Genomic DNA, 23,058 nt, shown 5'->3' on the forward strand with positions numbered 1-23,058 from the left:
CATGTAGAAGATTGAAGATGGATCCATTTTTATCACCCTCTACATAGCTTAAGTCCAAGTGGATCAAGGACCTCCACATCAAACCAGATACACTCAAACTAATAGAAGAAAAAGTGGGGAAGAATCTCAAACACATGGGCATTGGAGAAAATTTCCTGAACAAAAACCCCAATGGCTCATTCTCTAAGATCAAGAATCGACAAATGGGATCTCACAAAGCTACAAAGCTTCTGTAAGGCGAAGGACACTGTCATCAGGATAAAACGGCAACCAACAGATTGGGAAAAGATCTTTACCAATCCTACAACAGATAGAGGCCTTATATCCAAAATACACAAAGATCTCAAGAAGTTAGACCCCAGGGAGACAAATAACCCTATTTAAAAATGGGGTTCAGAGCTAAACAAAGAATTCACAGCTGAGGAATATCAAATGGCTGAGAAGCACCTAAAGAAATGTTCAACATCTTTAGTCATAAGGGAAATGCAAATCAAAACAACCCTAAGATTCCACCTCACACCAGTCAGAATGGCTGAAATCAAAAACTCTGGCTACAGCAGTTGCTGACAAGGATGTGGAGAAAGAGGAACACTCCTCCATTGTTGGTGGGATTGCAGACTGGTACAACTATTCTGGAAATCAGTCTAGAGGTTCCTCAGAAAATTGGACATTGCACTACTTGAGGACCCAGCTAGTCCTCTCTTGGGCATATACCCAAAAGATGTCCCAACATATAACAAAAACACATGCTCCACTATGTTCATAGCAGCCTTATTTATAATAGCCAGAAGCTAGAAAGAACCCAGATGCCCTTCAACAGAGGAATGGATACAGAAAATGTGGTACATCTACACAATCGAGTACTAGTCAGCTATCAAAAACAATGACTTTATGAAATTCATAGGCAAATGGATGGAACTGGAAAATACCATCCCGAGTGAGGTACCCCAATCACAGAAAAACACACATGGTATGCACTCATGATAAGTGGATACATGAAACGCAAGAAGGATGACCAAAGTGCGAATGCTTCACTCCTTCTTTAAAAGGGGAACAAGAATAACCTTAGGAGGGGATGGGGAGGCAAAGTTTAGAACAGAGACTGAAGGAACGCCCATTCAGAGCCTGCCCCACATGTGGCCCATACATATACAGCCACCAAACTAGATAAGATGGATGAAGCAAAAAGGTGCAGGCTGACAGGAATCAGATGTAGATCTTTCCTGAGAGACACAGCCAGAATACACCAAATACATAGGCGAATGCCATCATTAAACCACTGAACTGAGAACTGGACCCCCATTGAGGGAATTAGAGAAAGGACTGAAAGAGCTTGAAGGGGCCCGAGACTCCATAGGAACAACAATGCCAACCAACCAGAGCTTTCAGGGACTAAGCCACTACCCAAAGACTATACATGGACTGACCCTGGGCTCCAACTGCATACGTAGCAATGAATAGACTAACTAGTAAGAGCACCAGTGGAAGGGGAAGCCCTTGGCCCTGCCAAGGCTGGACCCCCAGTGAACGGGATTGTTGGGGGGAGGGTGGTAATGGGGGGAGGATGGAGAAGGGAACACCCACATAGAAGGGGAAGGGGGTTTAGGGGGATGTTGGCCTGGAAACCAGGAAAGGGAATAACATTTGAAATGTAAATAAGAAATACCCAATTTAATAAAGATGGGGAAAAGAAGAAGAAGAAGAAGAAAAGAAACCAAAACAAAGCCAAATCAAAGGCCTTCTGGGGACTATGAGGCACTTCCTAGCACAGTAACAGGAGAGGCCACGTCCTCACTGCCCTCCCTGATCTCTCCTTTGAGATGCCATACCAGTAAGTGCAGGAAACATGAACTACCTATTTCACTGTCAGTCACAATCAACTTCTAAAACTTCCTGGTATGACAGTTTTTAACGATATAAATGCAAGATTCTTCTGTGAGCTGCTCATGTGAGATTGCTGACCCAAACATCATCTTTACAGTTTGAGGTGAGAGCTTAGTTCCTACTGTTTTCTTAGCCATACTTCGGAGTCACAGGTATTTTCTAGCTATCATATGTATGTGAGCATAGAGATACAAGATGCTAAGCTTATATTTTAAAGGACAAGATTTCTCTGCACTTATTTTGAGTTTATTTGAAAGTAAACCCTAAATAAAGACCCTGATGAAATTATTCAAGAGGGAAGCATGATTCCAGGTGCTTTCTACGCAGGGAGAAGGAAAAGGAGGGAGATCTGCTATAGTTCAGTGGGTGTCACCAAGGTTTCTGCTATGGGTACCTGGCCTGTGATTCTACCTCCTGAGAATTGACAAGGTACTTTGTACTGGAGGTGGGAAAATTCTTCACCATTTCACAGGCCCTAATGGGAGATAATTATTTCTGGGGTCTTTAATTCCTAAACTTCTAAGCTATAACTACATGCAATTCCAAGTGCAGAAACATTCATAATTTCTCAAAAGAAGGCAAGGTGCACAAATCAGAGGGGTTGAGGGAAGTAGCTTGAGGCATCAAAAATGTCTTCTACCAGACTTGCATCTAGGAGGAGGCATATAGGAACCTGGGGTCTCTGCTCTGGAGAAACGTAGCCAGCTGGGACAGCAGGTCTATACACGGTGACCCTGCAGAAGCCTCTGTGTAGCTGCCCTGACATTCTCTGCTTCTTTTGCAATCCAGTTTCAGTGTTATCATTGTGCACAACCAAGACTTTACAGCCTTCCTACAGACAGGTCTTGCATGTAGCTAATTCTCACCCAATATTTATAAGTTAACTATTGGGTGGGGTTCCTCAAAAGATATTAGGAATTGTATTTCTCTTCCTTCCTTGTTTTGTGCTGCCTGCAATGTAGGTGCAATGGCCATCTCTTGAGAAACCACACAGCCTCTGATGATGTGAGGTGATTCATTCTAGAAGCCACAGACCAAACCCCAGCCACTCTTACATAATGAGAACATCAGTGTTCGTTTTATTAACTATCTGCTATTGTGCATCTTCTTATTGTGTTCATTAAATCTCATCGCAGCCCACAGAACACTGGGACACACCCTGCCTCCTGTAACGAAGGTCTCCAATCCCCAGACCCATCTTGGGATTAACAGCTTCCAGACACTTTTCTTTCCCAGAAGTTCCAAACAGATTGCACAACACAGAGTCACCAAACATTTGAAAGTTGGCAATGTGATAAACAGAGACCAAACAATAAAGTCTGAGAAACCAGAGACAATTCTGATAGGAAAACAAAGGCAGTCAGTATACGTTTCACATTATGGGAGAGAGAGAAGTAGAAGAAGGATTGAAGGAGAGAAGGGAAGGGAAACTGGTCAAGACATAAAAAACAAACAAATAAATATTTTTTTAAAAGAATGTTTAACCTCACCACCATAGAAAAGGCATTACAAAAAACATTCAAATAAATAAAGCTATAATAAATAATAATAACCAACAACTACTCCGATTTAATTAGACAGTACTCCTAACAGTTAAAGATACACATGCTGGGAGGTGACTCAGAGAGTAGAACGCTCACCATGCAAGGATGGGACTTGAGTTAGGATCTCCAGAACTCATATAGAAGCCAGGCAATGAGCACAGTGCAGTACTTAACTGGCACACCCAAGATATGCCAGTGTTTCCTGCCAGAGAAAATTATATCAAAATTCATAACACCATATGTTAAAAACTACCAGTTTGGAGAAGAGAAGAGTAACTTGGGGCCTTGCTATCGTGAGCACTGGAAAGCGAGCAATATGCTAGATAAATAATCACAGACTCTGGTTGCAAAATTCAAGTTTATCTAAGGGGAAAAAGAAGTCATGAGACACTTCATGGCAAGTGTGCTTTGCTGTTATTAATTAAATGATTACTTCATGCCACGTCTCACTGTCAGCTTTCTAAAGGCCATGCAAACAGGGACAGGCTCTAACTGAAGAGACAGGAATGAAGTGCCTTCTGCCTCTGATGGTTAATTTTATAACACTTTCCTCTGCATTTCTTCCAGACAGAAAGGACAAAAATGAGGAGAACAATCAACTGGCCCAGGTAGGCTCTCAATGCATGCTAACAGCAACAAGCAATAAAATGCGCCTTTTATAGCCTCTTTCGGGACCTTCCAAGACAGCACATTCCTGCAAAGTCCCAGAGCTTCTCAGAGGAATCAGACCCTTTCCATGTGTCTAACTTGCATAAGGGTTAAATTGCTTAAGTCTGCAAAATAGATAATCATCTCTGATGTCTCCTAGAATTTCAAGAACATATCAAGATGAAAGGAACAGTAAGAATATATAGACCTTGTGTGCACCTGACAAGCCAAGCGGCTGCCCTTAGTTGTTATATGGATGTGTAGTTTGGCTGATTCTAGTCATTCATAAATCAACTGATTCCTGGCATCAAAGAACAGATGAGGGGACTCCTTCCTTGCCCTTGGCATCTTGCCTTTCTCATCCCCTTGCAATTCATTTCCTTCTTATCCTTCCTGCTGCCAAAGAGACTTCAGGCCACTTTGCTTAATTTGAGGGAATTTGCTCTCCTGTAGCCTGTGTCCTTCTTGTCTTTCCTGTCAGGCATATCTCAACCAGTTCTACTCGCTTGAAATAGAAGGGAGTCATCTTGTCCAAAGCAAGAACAGGAGTCTCTTAGATGGAAAACTTCAGGAAATGCAGGCCTTTTTTGGATTGACAGTGACGGGAAAGCTGGATTCAGACACTCTGGAGATCATGAAGGTGCCCAGGTGTGGGGTGCCGGACGTGGGGCAATATGGTTACACCCTCCCTGGGTGGAGAAAATACAACCTTACATACAGGTAATGTTTCTACCAATGTACACGAACAAATCCAAGTAACTAATCTCCAAGAAACAACCACAATGATGGCTTTATCTAACCTGTACATTCAAGGCATGTGCCGCTTTGTGGGTTCTATGTAACCCGTCCCCACATTAGACCTATGCTGTGGGCACTATTACAGCTGCCATCTCAACCCCAGGGGAACTAAATTAAAAGGCTGCTACTTGCGGCTGGGGCTGCAGAGGACACTGGCTCCAGCAAAGAGGTTCCAAACTCTAGGCTGTCTTCTCCCATGTGAGCTCAGAACAGGAAGCACTGGCATCTGCTACAATGCTCTGGAGGCATGATGAGGTGTGCAGACAGATGGGAAGAGTATGAGTGTGCGGGATGAGGAATGTGTGTGTGTGTGCATGTGTGCATGTGTAGGGGAGTGTTTGAGGTGTGGTGGGGTGTGTGTGTGTGTGTGTGTGCATGTGTGCATGTGTAGGGAAGTGTTTGAGGTGTAGTGGTGTGTGTGTGTGCGTGCGTGCGTGTGTGTGTGTGTGTGTGTGTGTGTGTGTGTGTTTTAGACCTATCAAATCTCATATCTTAGTTGGGTCCCAGTATAACGATGTATACTCAGTTATTTAAGGATAAGGAGCTACAAGAAATGTAATGAAAAAGTAAAAAGCTAGCTAGGGGGTTAAGGAAATGACTCATCAGTTAAGAACGTGTACACTCTTGCTGAGGACCCAGGTTTGATTCCCAGTACTCACATGACAGCTTGCAACCACATGGCACTCCTGTTCAAAGGGATTGCGTGCCCTCTTCTGACTTCTGCAGGTCCCTACACAGTTAGTACACATACAAACACTCAGGGGCACAGACATGGGTGTGTCTTAGCTAGGCATAAGCCTGAGAATGAGACAACCAGTAGTGTTCTTCCACCATGCTTCAGGCTCCTGCCCAAGCCCCTCAGTAATGAACTGTGACCCGGAAGTGTAAACCAAACAAACCCTTTCCTCCTGTAAGTTACATTGTGTTATTGCAGCACAAGAAACTCTGAGTTGGGTTACATAAAACTGTGTCATTTAAACAAAGCTGGAGAACCACACAATGCTACAAGTCACTGCAGCCCATGACTAGTAAACTACCACTTCCACAGTTCCTGCAATGTTGCCCATTTTTTCAGGATAATGAATTACACTCCTGATATGACACACGCTGATGTGGATGAGGCTATTCAGAAAGCTCTACAAGTTTGGAGCAAGGTCACTCCACTGATGTTCACCAGGATATCCAAGGGGGTTGCAGATATAATGATAGCATTCAGGACAAGAGGTAAGGCTTAGAGTGGGGAAGTGGGGGAGTGACTTCTTCTAAGATCACAGGGAACTGACCTCTCTCCCCTTCAACTGTCTCTCAGTCCATGGCTGGTGTCCTCGTCACTTTGATGGTCCTCTGGGAGTCCTTGGCCATGCCTTTCCTCCTGGTCTGGGTCTTGGTGGTGATACCCACTTTGACGAAGATGAAACATGGACAACCGGGGATGGGGAAGGTGAGGCTAATTTTCACTGTGAGAAAATTGCATTAATCTAAAAAATATATATCATCTAGAAAGAATCACTGTATAGTTATCCAAATTCCCAAATTTCTCACATTATATTCTCAGATCACACTACTGGGGTGATGAACAAACATTAGCCATGGCTACACTCCAGTAGTCTTCACACAGAGCTCTCACGTGTTAGTAGTCCTGGTCTGAGAATGGTGTTTGCCATTTGCCCATGAGCTCATTAACATAGGGCCGTGAATTTCCACAGTGCCTGCCAGTCCACTATGTATACAAAGCTATGCAAGCCCTGTTGTGTGAACCCCAGTGGTGTGCTCAAAAGTTCTAGCCTTGCAGCATCTGCAATCCTGTGTGGTGCTTAACTCCTATATTCAGCACAAGGCTGCACACTGAATCAATGGCTGTAGTCATCCGTAGCTTGAAGCCTGAAAGACTTAAGAGGGCTGGTGGTTCTAAGCCTGGGAGTTAAGGAATACTTTGTAGGTTTGTGGCCCATAAGGATCAATTTGAAAGCATAGACTTTCTCTACTAACCACCTCCTCCCATCTGCAAATTATTAGACCCTAGTTCTTATATTTGATTTAGTTCTTTAAGGGAACTAAATTGATGTTCTATCTTTGATGGCCTGAACAGCACCAAACATGTTTTGTTTGAGTTTATATAAAGATGGGTATTTTGCTTGCATGTTTGCCTTTGTACCACATGTATGCTTGATTTCAGAGGCAATCAGATACCCTGGAATAAGAATTTGCGAGTCCTGGGAAATTAATTCAAATCCTCTGGAACAGAAGCAGGTGCTCTTAAGTGCTAACCAATCTCTTCAGCTTCAGTGTACTGTTACTTTTTCAACAAAACACCCCAACTTCACTGTAGTGATGCTGTGTTTATTAAGCAAAGGAGAAGGTTCAGTAACCTTTACCTCTCACTATCCTTTGCCCCTGTCAGTAACTCAACAATTTGGGGTGGAAATCTGGCCTCCAAGATCCCAGGGAAGTAAAGGTCATGGCCTTCCTGATGGGCAGCACGCAAGGCTGCAGATCATTCCTGACTCCAGAGTCCAAATACTCTGCTTGCATCACTTTTAGTTTCTATAGACACACCCTCATCTCTCTATCCACAAGAGCACAAGAAGTTCTTTTTCTCCCAAGTGCTACTGAGACAGATCAAGAGGTCAGTATTGGCTGAGTCTCAGGCAAGCAGTGAGAATCTGGGATGAGCTGTGGCCAGTGCCACATGACTTAGCATTACAGACAGGGGCGAAGGAGGAGCATTGCCCTCAGAAAACTGAGAAGTGGGGTGAACGATTCTCTATGTGTATCTTCTACTGAAGAATAACCACGATTTCCATGGTTTCCATCTTGGTCCAAAGCCAGCATATGTGTGCTCAACCAGTTGTAAGGAGCAGCCTAAGCACTGCCAAACTCAGGAGTGCCAAGCTTTCTTCAAGAGGCTCCACTTTCATATCCAGAAGCAGAAGTGGAAGATGTCTCCATCTGACTATCCTTAGTCAATCAATGTTAATGCTCCTCCATGCATTGCTTCAGGCCTTCTCCTGAAGAGAAGTGTGTACATTGAAATCTTAAAGATGCCAGAGTTGTAATCCAAGTTTATCAAGGCTGACTTTTCCAAGGAATAAGTTCAATATAGCCTTCGACTAAGCTCTGCACAAGCCAGCAGTTCAAAAGGAGTTGCCGTCTGTCCCTGTTGTTATCTGTCCGTTGTATTATATCGCTTTGGTGTGGTAAGAGCTGTAGAGAGCATACCATGACTGAGCAAGAAAAATTAATCCACTGAGCTGGAGATGAGCTCAGTTGAGTTTTTCCTGGTGTGTACAAGGCTCTGGGTTCAATCTCCAATATGGAATAAACTGGGTGTGGTAGTGACCCCTGAATCCCACTACCTTGGAGGTCAAAGCTGAAGGATCAGGAGGTAAAGATCATCCTCACTATACAGGGGATTTGAGGCCAACCAGAGATACATGAGACCCTGTCTCAAAGGGAAAAATAAAAGGAAAGGAAGTCTAAAGACAGGTATAGAAAGAACTTAGTACAGATAAGAAATGAACGTGTTATGGAGTGACTGTCTCAGGGCACATGAGAGAAAGCACAAGGCTTGGAAGAAAGGCCAGAGGGCTGTACAAAGGTATCTATGGCTGAAAAAAGGTAAGATTGCTTAGGGCTGGGGGAAGAAACTAGGGCTTTATTGTCCAGTTGGTGAAGGACCACAGAAGAGCATAAGGATCATCGTATATGGTCAAGCATCCCCCAAACAGGTGGCTCCATTTCTTAAAAGAATACTATCCATTTCTTTTGTTTGTCTATTTGTTTTGTTTCTAAGACAGGGTCACACCATGTAAACTTGGCTGGCCTGGAACACATGTAGACCAGGCTGGCCTTGAATTCAAAGAGCTCTGCCTCCTCTGCCTGGGAATAAAAGTGTGTACTGCCATGCCAGCTAAATAATACTATTCATTTCTGAGTAAGTAGTCTCAAGTCATCTGCCTCCTGGGTTAAATTTTTTCATCAACTCACAATCATGTTTTCTGCTTTTATCAAGGGTTCAACTTGTTTCTCGTGGCTGCTCATGAATTTGGTCACTCTCTGGGGCTCTCCCACTCCAGTGATCAAACAGCCTTGATGTTTCCTAATTATGTCTCCCTGGATCCTAACAAATACCCACTTTCTCAGGATGATATTAATGGGATCCAGTCCATCTATGGTGAGTAGCATTGCAGAGTTGTATGTATGGTAACTAAACAGAAAGTTTTTCAGAGAGGAAATTGAGGGGGTTGCTTCCGGAAATATTATTGTGAAGCAAACATGTACTTGGGTAAGACCCTAGTGAGGACATAGTTCCTGTACCTTCTGAATAATCTTCCTTTTCTCCCTGAAGGAAGTCCGTCTAAGGTACCCACCAAGCCAAATGGAAACCCTGTCCCCTGCGCTTGTGAGCCCAACTTGACTTTTGATGCTGTCACTACCTTCCGCAGGGAAATCATGTTCCTTAAAGGCAGGTAAACCTGTTCCCTTGAGAGCCCAACTTCTTAAGATTTTTCTTTTCAAAGGAACTGGGGTAAAGAGGGGTCCTGGTCTCTGTGAGAACACATGTCGTTCACATTTTACAATGCACATGCTATTTAAATGTTTTAAATGTTTTACTAGATGCACACATCTCATACTTGTTTGGTAAATTAGTTTTAAATATTTAAAGCAAATTTAGCTGGGTGGTGGTGGTGTTGTATGCCTTTATTCCCTGCACTTGGGATGGATGCAGAGGCAGGCAGATCTCTGAGTCTGAGGACAGCCTGGTCTAGAGAGTGAGTTCCAAGACAGCCAGGGCTACACAGAGAAACCCTGTCTCCAAAAACAAAAAAACAAAACAAAACAAAAACAAAAAACAAAAGCAAATTTAAATTACCAGAGAGTTTGATATAAAGTCTATTTTCAATGGCTTCTTGGTCAAATGAGCACTATTCCAAAAGTTTGTTAAAGTCAATTTATAGCAGATTTCAGGATCCCATTGTTAAACTTTGAGGAATGTCTCACATCAGTTCACATCTTGTTGGAACTATCCATGTTGGGAGTATCTATACCCTGGAAATCTCCACATACTAAAATTCAGGTCTTCTACCCACCTAGAAAGCCGGCTGCTGAGCCTGTGTCAGTACATCAGCAAGAGACTTCCTCAAGAAACAAAGTGGAGACCAATAAAAGAAGACACCCAAGGGCAACCTGCAGCCTCCACATACAGGCACACACATGCATTCACATATGTGCCTCTACATATGTGAACATGTGTGCACCACACACCACAATCCTAAAACTGAAACATGCTGGTAGACACAGACACCAGGACAGCATTTACGAAGTGTTTTGTGTTTAACGCAGGCACCTATGGAGGGTCTACTCTGATATTACTGGTGCTGAGTTTGAGTTTATTGATTCCTTCTGGCCATCTCTGCCAGCTGATCTTCAAGCTGCCTATGAAAGCCCCAGAGATGAGGTCCTTGTTTTTAAAGGTAAATTTGCCAGTCATGTTTTCTATTCTTCTTCTTTTCTAAAAGGGCAGTGTGTATTTCTGTAAAATACAATCTTAATCATGAGTTTTGTGATAAGATCCCTCCTCTAATTTAGGTTCACCTCATAAACGATAATCAGATAGGTTTCTCTCTATGGCTGTAACAATTTCTATCCCCCAAATGTACTAAAAGGAATTTTTGTGATTAAAAACTATAAAAACTGAGAGCTGGTCAGCAGTCAAATGAACTGGATGCTCTTCCTGGGGAGCTAGGTTCAATTCCCAGCAGCCACATGGAGGATGACAATGGTGCTGAGGAATCCGATGCTGTCAGCCTCCATGGGCACCAGTCATGTACACGGTATACAGACACACATGCAAACGAACATCCATTCACAAAAATGAACAGTTTCTTAAAATTATAGCAGTCCATTTTTTTCCAAAACAAGCTATCTCACTTTTATGTTCCCTTTTATAGGAGTATTGTATACTTAGCAAATAAAAGAAATAGAACAAGAAAAGGGCACCACAGAGGCATGAGATTACTGGGCTGGGAGATGAGAGGAACTGGGTATCCAGTTACCCTCAAACTTTCCAAGTCATCTCTTCCTCCCTATCAGATGCAGAGCAGAAGACATCTGACGATATCATTCTCTCTCTCTAGATGAGAATTTCTGGGTGATCAGGGGGAATTCTGTCTTGCCTGGTTACCCCAAATCTATCCACACACTCGGGTTTCCAAGACGTGTGAAGAAAATTGATGCAGCCGTCTGTGATCATGACACAAAGAAAACCTTCTTTTTTGTTGGCATCTGGTGCTGGAGGTAACTCTGTTGTTTGATCAGGGGTGGGGGGAGTCATCCATGGCAGCATTACCCCAACACAGACAAAAACAAAATGAATCTGCAGTCTCCCAGTAGACTGTGTTGAAGGCAATCTCTAGCATATGACACTTATTAAACTTAGATGTTTGAATGAGTCTAATAAATTGTCCAACTTAAATAAAAACAATAAAAAATAATAAAGATGTTGATACCAACAAAATTCCCAATAGCAGAAGCATAGCTAGTCAGAATCTAGAAGAGGTACAAGGTGAGCCTTCACTTGATTTAACAGTTCTTCAGGAAGAACTACTCTGACAGATGCTGTGGCCTTCTTGATTATTTTGTTGGTGGTGATGGTGGTCATAGGTTACCATCCTTGTCCAAAAAGCAACAACTTTTCCCCCTGTGATTTTTCTTATTGTTTTTAGGAGATGCAAAGTAGAGGCTGGGGAGTGGCTCAGTTAACAAACCATGTACCTTACAACTGTAAGAACCTAAATTCATTCCCAGAACTATGTCAAAAGCTGGGTACAGTGGCATCTGAGTGTACACACACACACACACACACACACACACACACACACACACACTACAGAAACATAATCTCTACTGTGTTTTTGTCATTGGCTCTGTTAGATGTTTCTCCCTACCAGGCCTGCTTGGTTCCCATAATGACTCTAAACTGGGCAGCAGAAAGATTAAGCTCACCAAACAGACACCAAGCAGAGTGAGGCCTTTGAAATCTTTGCACACAGGTATGATGAGATGGCGCAAGCAATGGACAGAGGATTCCCACAGAGGATAATGAAGCGCTTCCCAGGAATTCGCCTCCGTGTAGATGCTGTCTTCCAACGTAACGGTGAGTGCCAATGCCTCCACTGTGTGGGTGCTTGGGAGACTATTAAAAAGGACAGCACAAAACGCAAATGTTTGATTTTAGCATAGTGTTATCATTCTCAAGTACATACACTGGTTGATAGACATTACCCCGTAGACATTATCAAGCTGAGCCAAGAGGTGCTGAACTGAACTCTGAGATGCTATTTCAAATCTATGTAGAAAGTACTAAAATTAATTTTAGTCACCCTTGTCTAAGTTCTAAAAGAGACCCTAATGTGTGAAAGATAACTAATCTCACAAGATGAATGATTCCCAAACATAAGTAGACACATACATACATATGTGTATATTATATACATTCATAATAGATACATATATAGTTTTAGATACATCAAGTTCATTTATGAAAAAACTATGCTTCAAGTATCTGAGGCAGTGGGATTATGGTGAGACTCAGGAGATTTTAAAAGATTGTTTAGCAATTGGCTTTTTGGTTGGTTGGTTGGTTGGTTGGTTGGTTGGTTGGTAGGAGTTTTGCTTAGTTTGGAGTTTTTAGCTGTACTGAGAGTTCTTCTTGTACTAGGCAAATGTTCTGCCTCTGAGCTATATCCTCAGCCCAGAATCTTAGGCAATTTAATACACAAAGTCCAGATACAAGATTTTCAAACGCAGTGGCCTGGGCCATCAGATAACTCATAGTCTGAAACAATTGTTTGAGGCCTAGTGAGATGGTTCACTGGGTAAAGGTACCAGCAGTACATGCTGATGATCCACATTTACACAGTTCTTATGTAAAGCAAATGGAGAAAAACCAAATCCACAAAGTTGTTCTCTAACTACCACACGCATATGCCATGGCATGGCATGCATGTGTACACGCACGCGCACACACACACACACACACACACACACACACACACACACACACACACTAATAATGATATATTTTTTTAAATATTTGAGAGCTGGAGAGATGGCTCAGCAGCTAAGAGCACCAACTGCTCTTCCAGAGGTCCTGAGTTCAATTTCCAGCAACCACATGGTGGCTCACAACCATCTGTAATGGGATCTGGTGTGTCTGAAGACAGCTACAACGTGCTCAAAACATAAAATAAATAAACACATCTTTTAAAAAAAGAAAGAAAGAAAGAAAGAAAGAAAGGAAGAAAGAAAACATTTGAGTACCACATCGATTATCTCCATGATATCGAAACAGAACCCTGAAATGTGAAATAGATAAATGAGGGTGGTGAGTCCAAGGACAGACCCAAAGGGCCCTTCTTTTCCCCTCACTGAGATGCCTTTTGAAATCTAGCTTGAGAGCCAGGGACTGCCTTCTACATTCAGAGACCCTTTGACACTGTGCTTGAGTTTTTGCTAAGTGATTCCCAGGGAGTGTGATGAAGGAAACTACATCTCTGTAATTCTACAGTATCTTTTTTGTCTTTACAATGGTATTGATTCTACATTTATAAAGTTAAGATGCAGGGGAGAAGTTTATACAAGGTAACTAACCACACCTCTCTGCTTCTAGGATTCTTCTATTTCTTCCGTGGGTCGAGGCAATTTGAGTACGACATGAAGGCAAAAAATATCACCCAAGTGATGAAAACCAACACTTGGTTCCTGTGCAATGAACCATTAAACTCATCATCCAATGTCAGTGTCGAAGGAAAAGCACATTCAATTGGCACAGTGATATTCCATCATAAAAGTGCAAGCTTGCTCAGTTTCAGCATTGTTCATGTGCTGACAAAAGCATATAGTTAACAATAAATGCCACGAATAATGAAAACAAATCTCTTAACCTGAACTCTGTCTCAGAAAGACTCAAGAATGGGAGAGATGACCCAGTGGTTAAGAGCACTGGCCGTTCTTCCGGAGGACCCAGGTTTTATTCTCAATACCCATATGGCAGTCCACAACTATCTGTAACTCCAGGCACAGGGAAATCTGGCCTCTGTGGGCACTGCACACACATGGTGCAAAGACATATCTGCAAGCAAACAGCTGTATAGTTAAAATGAAAAAAGTAAAATAATTGAGCCACATTCTTTAATATCATATTCCTAATCCTACTTTTATCAGCTGGGTAACCAGTAACCAGTTAGAGTATCTGATTCTTCTAACACTGGGGTTTTAAATAGGACAAAAATCTCTCACTTATTTTAAGTCTGACTAGTGCTTTGCAAACTTGGAAAGGTAAAACATGTCTTAAAACTAAACACTAAAGACAGTTCTTAATCTAATCATTAGCAGTCCATTTTGTTTGGTCCTCTGGTGCCCAGTTGAGAAACCCAGTAAACTGCATCCCTCATACCTATGAGCATTTTGGACTCACCCATCAAATAAGCCATTTTAGCCTCCCAGAAGTCGGCTGAGAGCCTTGGAGTAAAATAGGAAGTATGTTACACTTAAGGCAAGTCCCTAACAATTAAAGGACTGGAGTAGGAAATAAATGCCCCTTAGATGTCCATACATTGCCCAATGTATTTAACTAACCTTACAGGATTTGAAATTGACCTTTGTACACATTGATCTCATATATAAGAAATATAGATCTGATGATGCTCAAGACATGTGAGCATCATCTAAGCCTGCAGATAAAAAATTCATCTCTTGGTCCCACTGAGTTAGTAAACTCATGCAATTGGGCTTTGTCTGTCTGTCCTCAAGGTAACATACTTAGCAAAGCTCTGAGGAAATTTTCTCACCTAGAACTTGGAAGATTATCCGTCAAAGTTGTTTCTGTTGGGCTGATATACTGAGAATGTGTCAAATGAGAAAAAATAAGTATAGAGAACCCAACACTGTCTTTGTCACCTATGAGTGAATATGGAAAGAAACAGCTTTTGAAGCAAGCATGAAGAAGGCTATGCTGACAGTGGTTGTTTTCTTGGCAGATCTGAGCAAGTCAAACAGAACAAATATTAATTCATAAAGACGTGTTTGAATTTTCTCCACCTTAAAAGCAAAGGGAGAAGCTTATCATACCCTTCCCACTGTTTAGCATGAGTAAACTCTTCAGATATTGGCTGTGGATAGAAGAGGCTGGGGAAATGCTAAAAATTATCTTTAGCTTGCTGGTCAAAACATCTTAAACTTTAGTTCTCCATCTACTTATATGCTAATCTATTCAAAGTCATAGTGAAATAAGAATTCACTTGTTACTGATTCAAATGACTTTGAATCTAACCTATTGAAAATGAAGAAAAGTAAAAGAAAAGAAAAAAGAAACACCACAAACAAGATAGATACAACAACGAGCCTTAGCGTTTGAGGAGAACAGTGTCAAGTGCAGAGAAGTATTCTATTTGATCCTAATTTGTGATTCTCTCAGGTTTTATTGCTTCATTAAACCTTCAGATCTGTTCATTGTGGGCTCACTTCTTCTGGCTTACAGTGTTAAATTTAATCAACAAAGTAGGGAATGCATTTATTTTCAAGATTATCTTGCACTTTTCATTTCTGGCAAAAAGAAAAGAAAAGAAAAGACCACATGTCTAAACCTACAATCCAATCATTCTAAACCACAATGCACAATCATCAACACCAAGATAATATATGTCTCCATCAGAGCACAACAACCCTACTACAGACGGCCCTGAAAACTATAATACAGTCAAAGCAGAAGACGAGGACTTCAAAATAGCTAGTATATGTCTAAGAACCCTGAAAATATATATGAATAAATTGCTTAATGAGGTCTGTGAAAACACATAATAGAATAAAAAAAACACAGACAATTAATGACAGAAAGTAGAAATAGGTCACTTAAGAAAAACTGATGTAGGGGGCTGGAGAGATGGCTCAGCGGTTAAGAGCACCCGACTGCTCTTCCAGAGGTCCTGAGTTCAATTCCCAGCAACCACATGGTGGCTCACAACCATCTGTAAAGAGATTCAATGCCCTCTTCTGGTGTATCTGAAGACAGCTACAGTGTACTTATATATAATAAATGAATAAATAAATCTTTAAAAAAAAAAGAAAAACTGATGTAAAACTTGAAATGAAAGAAGACAAGAGAGACTCTCAGGTAATAAAGACAATGTAGAAAAAACGGACACCTCAGTTAAATACATATTTTAAAAATTCAGGCACAAAGCAACCAGGAGACCTAAGACATTATGAAAATACCAAATCTATGATAATGGAAATAGAGAAAGAAGAAAAAAACCTAGGTCAAAGGCACAGAAAATAATTTCAACAAAATCACAGAAGAAAATTTCCATAGCCTAAAGGATGAAATATCGACCAGAGTACAAGAAGCTTATAGAACACTCTGGATCAGAAAGTACCCTGACCACATAAGAGTCAAAACTCTAAATGTACAGAGCAAAGAAAGAATATTAAAGGTTTGAGTGAAAAAGACCAAGTAACATATAAAGGCAGACCTATTAGAATTGCACCTGGCTTCTTAATGGAAACTGTAAAAGCCAGAAGGCCTGGACAGATGATCTATAAACTCTAAGATCACAGATGCCAGCCTAGATTACTATACTCAGAAAAACTTTGAATCACAATAAATAAAGAAACAAAACCACTCCAAAATAAAACAAAACTTAATCAGTGCCTATCCATGAATCCAGCTCTACAGAAGGGACATAGAAAAACATCAATCTAATCAGATTGACCACATCCTAGAAAGCAAAAGGAATAAGTTGTCTGAGACCATCAAATCAAATGAACGGGAGAAACTTGCACCATTATAAGAAAATAAAAGAAATCAATAAATACTGCTCCTTGATAACTTTCAGTATCAATGGCCTTGATTCCTCAATAAAAAGACACAGACTAACATACTGAATTCAAACAACTCTATCCTCCTACTGCCTCCAAGAAACACACCTTAATATCAAGGATAGACATCATCTCTTGGTAAAAGGATGGGAAAAGATATTCCAAGCAAATTGACCTAAGAAGAAAGCTGGTACAGCCATTTCAATAGTTGACAAAATAGACTTCAAACCAAAGCTAAACAGATGAGATAGGGAAGGACACTACATATTCATCAAAGGAAAATTCCACCAAGAGGACATTTCAATTCTTAACATCTATGCACCAAGCATAAGGGCACCAATGTTCATAAAGGAAACTCAACTACAGCTTAAATCACATACTGACCTCACACACTGATAGTGAAGGACTACAATACCAGACTGTCACTAATAGACATGTGTAATGCTGGTGTAACTGATGTTATGAATCAAATGGACCTAAAAGATATTCACAAAATATCACCCAAACATAAAAGAATATACTTTCTTCTCAGCAGCTCATGGAACTTTCTCCAAAACTGACCACATATTTGGTTGCACACAAAGCAAGTCTCTACCAATACAATAAAATTGAAATAACAGCCTGTATTAAAGTTGGATATCAACAATAACAGAAATCTTACAAATTCAAGAAAACTGAACTCTCTACTGAATGAAAAATCGATTTAGACAGAAATTAAGAAATTTAAAACTTTTAGAATTGTATGAAATTGAAAATACGACATGTCCAAGCGTATGGGACACAATGAAAGCAGTTCTGAGAGGAAAGTTCATAGCACATAGTGTCTACACACATACACACACACACACACACACACACACACACACACACACACACACACAGAGGTAGAGCAATCTCATACTAGTAACTTAACAGCAATGAAGTATTCAGAACAAAAAGAATAGGAAGAGAAATCATACCCCAAAGGAGTAGATGGCAAGAAATAATTACACTTGGGGCTAAAAATCAATAAAATAGAAACAAGCAAACAAAATACAATAAAAAGAATCAATGAAACAAAGAATTGGTTCTTGAGAAAAATCAATAAGATTGACCAACCCTTGATCAAATTAACTAAAAAGTGCAAATAGAGCATCCAAATTAACAAATTAGAAATAAAAAGGACATAACAACAGACACCAAAGAAATCCATAGACCATAAAGACACACTTTGAAAATCAGCACACTGACAAATTGAAAAGTCTAAAGTAAATGGATAGTTTCTTGATTTATTCCACCTACCAAAGTTAAACCAGGATAAGATAAGCAATTTAAACAGACCAATAACCCTTAGTGTAATAGAAGTAGTAATTAAATGTCTCCAAACCAAAAAAAGGCCAGATGGATTCAGCCCAGAATTCTACCAGACCAGAGAAGAACTTAAAGCTGATACTTCTCAAATGATTCTGCAAAATGGAGACAGAAAGAACATTGCCTAATTCTTTTTAAGAGGCCACAATTATCCTGATCACTAAACCAAAATAAACTCAATGACATATTCTTGGAGGATCTTTTGTCATATTACTTTGTTGGGCTTGCTTTTTTATTTTAACTTTACAGGTCTTTTGCTTATATATTATGGTTTCCAATTTTCTATTTTTTATAGGATTTTTTGTTTGTTGAAAGATGTGTTTCTTATGCTTTTTCATTATTAGCATGTTGTTTGTTTAGTCATTCTTGTTTGTTTGTTTTTATGTTTTTAGATACCTGGCATTTTTAATAAGAGAGAAAAAGAGAGTGTGTGGATTTGGGAGGGTGCAGAGGTGGGGGGATCTGGAAGGAGTTTGGGGAACAGAAACCATGAAAAGACTATATTATATAAAAAACTATATTCTCAGAGAAAGAATTAAAATTATAAATAAAAACTAGAGGGAGGGGTGACAAAGCTGGCTAAGTGATTATGAGCATCCGTTGCTTTCTTCACCTCTCTCATTGTCCCAGGAGCTACCTTCCTTGAATTTCCCAGCTCTGTGTCACCATACCTGGATTTGAGGTTGTGGGGATCAAACTGAAGACAGTCATTTTACTGACTGTTCTCCCCCAGCCATGTAGTTATGTTTTAAAGGGAAGTTATGATGTTTAGAGAACTTATTTTCTCACTTAAAGTGAAACATGATGTTAGAATCCAAATCTTGTGTCATGTATTTTCATCTGCAGTCTTCTGGAACATGAAGGCTCTCCCAGAACAGCACTCACCACCTTCCCAGGAATAACAAGAGCCCACCACTCACCAAGCTACTTTCTACAAAACAACTGACTTTCCTGTTCACCTGTGAACTTGCAGCAGAACCCAGCAGGCTCCGTTGCGATGAGTTTCCTGGCTCTTCTGCAACATGTTTCACAGTGTGCTGATTTCATTATTGCTGTGGTTTCTTTTCTCAATGTGTAAAGAAAAGAGAAGCACGAGGTATTTCCTATTAAGCAATCCTGGTAACCCAGATGATGCTGACCCTGACACCAAGGTCCACTCATGAAGACATTCCTGCAGAAGACAATCAACAAAGAGGTTCTGGAGAACCCACGAGCTGTGGAACTCACTCAGCTCTCCAGCTGTGACAAGCCATTGCTACCTTACAGTCAATACCGCTATGTTTGCCCACATTCACAGTGCCTCACAAGACCCTCCTACGCCAGTGTTTTCAGCAGCTACACATAACCTGGCCCTAGCTGCACATGGCTTCTGGAAGTCGTGGAGTACACAGGGGACGGAAAGCTAAGAGGACAGGAGCAGGCTCCACTAGCACCATTCAGGAGATCTTCTTCATCCATGCTCTGGTAGAACTTCTCAGTGATGCCTATGTTTAGGGTCATCTATACACCTATAAGTAATTCCTCATCCATGCTCCTGTAAGTCTTACTAACTGGTTTGCCATGCTGGAAAGGAACAGAGTTATTTCTTTACTCTACCAGATCTCAGCCTGTGAGCAACAGCCAATTTGGGCCTAGCATATCAGATATTTAAATTATGGTTCATAACATTAGCAAAATTACAGTTATAAAGTAGCAACAAACTAATGTTATGGTTGGGGTCATCACAACATGAGAAACTGTATTAAAGGGTCCCAGCATTAGGAAGGTTGGGAGCCACTGCTTTAATCTAACTTTGACTCTATCTGGGGTGGACAAACATTTCTTCACATCTCAGAAAAGCTAATACAACACTGTGGAAACTTCACCCTCCTCTCATGGTACAAGCAGTGTGCTGTGGGGTTATTCAACTGTGGTTTATAGATTGTATTTACTAATTTTTTGCATGTCTTGGATCTTGTGTGGTTTTTAACCTTTCAAAGAAAGGAAGGAAGCACAGGTGCTCTCCACCCAACAGGTGACAGAGGAGAAAACTAAGCCACATGTTCACCAAAGGCAAAGACGAGGCTTATATTTACATGCTTTGTTTGGTGGGTCATCTTCTTTTGACCACGATTCCTTTCTATGTAACAGTCTCTGCCTTCAATTTGTACTTTTGTTGCTGTTGCTGTTGCAGGTTGTTTGTTTTAGCTTCTATTGCGCTCGTGCACACACACACACACACACACACACACACACACGCACACACCTTGAATGTAGGGGATGTGTCTTTGACTTCTCTGTAGTCAGTACAGTATCTGTCCTAGTTAGCTCTGTTATCAACATGACACAGCTTAGAGTCATCTGAGAAGAAAACCTCCATTGAGAATTGGCCCACAGGCATGTCTGTGAGACATGGCCTGGATTAGTCCACTGTGGGTGGTGCCATCCTTAGGCAGGCCATGCATAAGAAAGCTAGCTGAGTCTGTGAGTGATTGGGTCAGAGAGGAAGCCAGCAGGCAGTATTCTCCCATCATTTTGCTTCAATGTCCTGTTTTCCCCTGAATTCCCTCAATGATGAACCATGACCTGGAAGTGTAAGCCAAATAAACCCTCCCTTCCCCAACTTGCCTCTGGCCAGAGTGTTTATCCCAGCAAGAGAGAGTACACAACTCTGACCAAGACTAAGGAGGCCTGAGGAGTGTATGTAATGAGGCGAGCATGTGTTGGAGCGAAACAAGGAAATAAATCAGGGCCTTGCTTGTGTCTTCTGTGTTCCGTGTTTGTTCTGATATGCACAAGCATCCCATCGATGCTGATTGGGAATTTTAAAATAACAGATAACAGCCTTATGTAGTCCAAAAATGAGGATACTCCGCACATGTAAATTTTAACACCTAAGGCATAAGTGCCTGGCAGGGCATTCTAAGGACTATGAAACATCGAAAGCTAGGAGTTGGCATCAGACAGCAGAGCCTGGCTATACAGGTTTCCGGTGTTTCCTGTAGAAGCTGAAGTCTAGTGGTGCCATCTAGTGATCAGAGCAGAAGTAAGACTCTCCCGCCCTGACCTGCAGCCGGGTCTAAGCAGAGCCTAGCATGTCTGCCAACATCTGTAAGCTGAGACAAACACAGCTGAAGTTGTTGACCCCAGGCTGTGCACGGGGTTGACCTGAGGTTGCCTGTCCCTCTTCTCAATCAACAGTTCAGCTGCTGGTGGCTTTCACCTCACAAAAGTGACTAGGGTGTATCTTTCTCTCCACATTTAACTGTTTTAAAACTGAGATTCTGAATCACTGATGCAGTGAGAATCAACAGAAATGACTTAATTGTTGTGAAATTAAGTCAAAATCTTGGGAGAGTGGGGCCTGACAGCAGGTGTTTAACAAGTTCACAAGCGTTGTTTGCCCCCTGACTCTTTTTCGATGCTCAATTCTGAAGTGTGTGTGTGTGTGTGTGTGTGTGTGTGTGTGTCCTCAAATTACCTAGAGGACTTGTTTTAAATAAGCGCAACGGTCCCCATGGCTACAATTTCTGATTTAGTCAGTCTTGAGTGAATCCAGAATTTGCATCTGTAATAGGTTCCCACATAGAATTGAGTCCTGAATTTTCTCTAAAGTTTCACTCAGTAAAGGCTTGCTCCAAAGCCAGATGCATTTATATGGCCAATACAAAGCTTCTTTCTCTCCATATCTATCCTTTATCTCCATATTTATATCTCCACATATATGTATAGACATGTGTACTTGTATATATATATACATAATTATATACACTTGTGTGTGAGTGCATGTGCATATGTGTGCATAGTATGTAAGTGTGTGTATAGTATGAAGGTGTGTGGTGTGGTGTGGTGTGTGTGTGTGTGTGTGTGTGTGTGTGTGTGCATTCTTTAAGAGAAGCACCTTACATCATTGGGAAAATGCCTCTGAAGAGGACATTAGGACCTCAGCTTTTCTATCCTCTTCTCCCCATCCCCTCCCTCTATTTTTCCTCCACAGCTGCCATGATGTGAGCAGATTTACAGCTGCAGGCTCTCTCCTTATTACACATCTAAAGGCCATGGACTCCTGCAGCCATCAGCTCCTGCAGTCATGGACTGCACAGCCTCTGGAACTCAAAGCAGAATATGCTTTACCTCTCGCTTAGTTGAGTTTCTTCCCACATTGTTACTGCTGCTGCTGCTGCTGCTGCTGCTGCTGCTGCTGCTGCTGCTGCTGCTGCTGCTGCTGCTGCTGTTTGGAAACAGAGTCTCACCATTTAGCCTTGGCTAACCCTAAACTTAAAATTCTCCTCCCTCTGTCTTTCAAGTGCTGAGCTTGTAAGCTATTACTTCATCGATCCATAAGTCGACTTTCTAAAATATCAGTCACTGTGAAAGGCCCTAAGCAGTTGTTGACTTGGAGGTCAAACTTTGCAGCCGCTATGGTTGGTGCCATTCTAGTCCATCCCTTATGTCCCCTTGTCCCTAGCTCCATCGTGGCTACAGGGGTAAAGCTCTGAAAAGACGGAGGCAAGAAAACAGGTGAGATGGCCTCAGTCCTTTGACTGTTCTTGGCTCTGATTCTAGATGGGGAGGCCCAGTCCTCTCACTATTCTTGGGTCTCATTTCACAAATTTTACTTCAGGATCTAGATGAAGGTAGCCAGTTTCCACCCAAGTCGTCTCACATGCAAAGTTCCCTGTTTATGTGTCGCATGGTTATGAAGTTGAAGCCTGCTTCACATTCACTTGGCTCCTTTAAGACAGCACCTGAACCCTACAGACAACAGTTGTTAGGGTCCAGTCTTGGCTTGTTTCCGAGACTGCAGCCGAGGGATGAATGAGAGCAGGGCACAAACATCTTGCCCAGAAAGGGCCACTGGCTACCAAACCCTGTGAGTCAGGACCGGGCTGCAGTTTGTGGAGCCTCATTAAATAGACTTGATAAATGGCTTGGAAAGGGAGTAGATTATGATAGTCCAAGGGCAGGAAGCATCTTC

At 41.5% G+C, this 23,058-nt stretch overlaps 1 protein-coding gene across 1 annotated transcript; it reads left to right on the forward strand.

Annotated features, from left to right (window-relative positions):
- The first annotated feature begins 3,896 nt into the window (after nucleotides 1-3,896).
- On the forward strand, nucleotides 3,897-13,804 carry Mmp27 (matrix metallopeptidase 27). Its single transcript, NM_001106799.1, is given in 10 exon segments — nucleotides 3,897-4,036; nucleotides 4,558-4,796; nucleotides 5,950-6,098; nucleotides 6,184-6,315; nucleotides 8,887-9,048; nucleotides 9,223-9,343; nucleotides 10,218-10,348; nucleotides 11,012-11,171; nucleotides 11,927-12,030; nucleotides 13,546-13,804. Coding segments are annotated over 10 exon segments (1,536 nt in total). The 5' UTR covers nucleotides 3,897-3,934; the 3' UTR covers nucleotides 13,782-13,804.
- The last annotated feature ends 9,254 nt before the right edge of the window (nucleotides 13,805-23,058 follow it).

The sequence above is a fragment of the Rattus norvegicus genome, chromosome 8 (genome assembly GCF_021556685.1).
Source record: "Rattus norvegicus strain SHRSP/BbbUtx chromosome 8, alternate assembly SHRSP_T2T, whole genome shotgun sequence".
Lineage (NCBI taxonomy): Eukaryota > Metazoa > Chordata > Mammalia > Rodentia > Muridae > Rattus > Rattus norvegicus.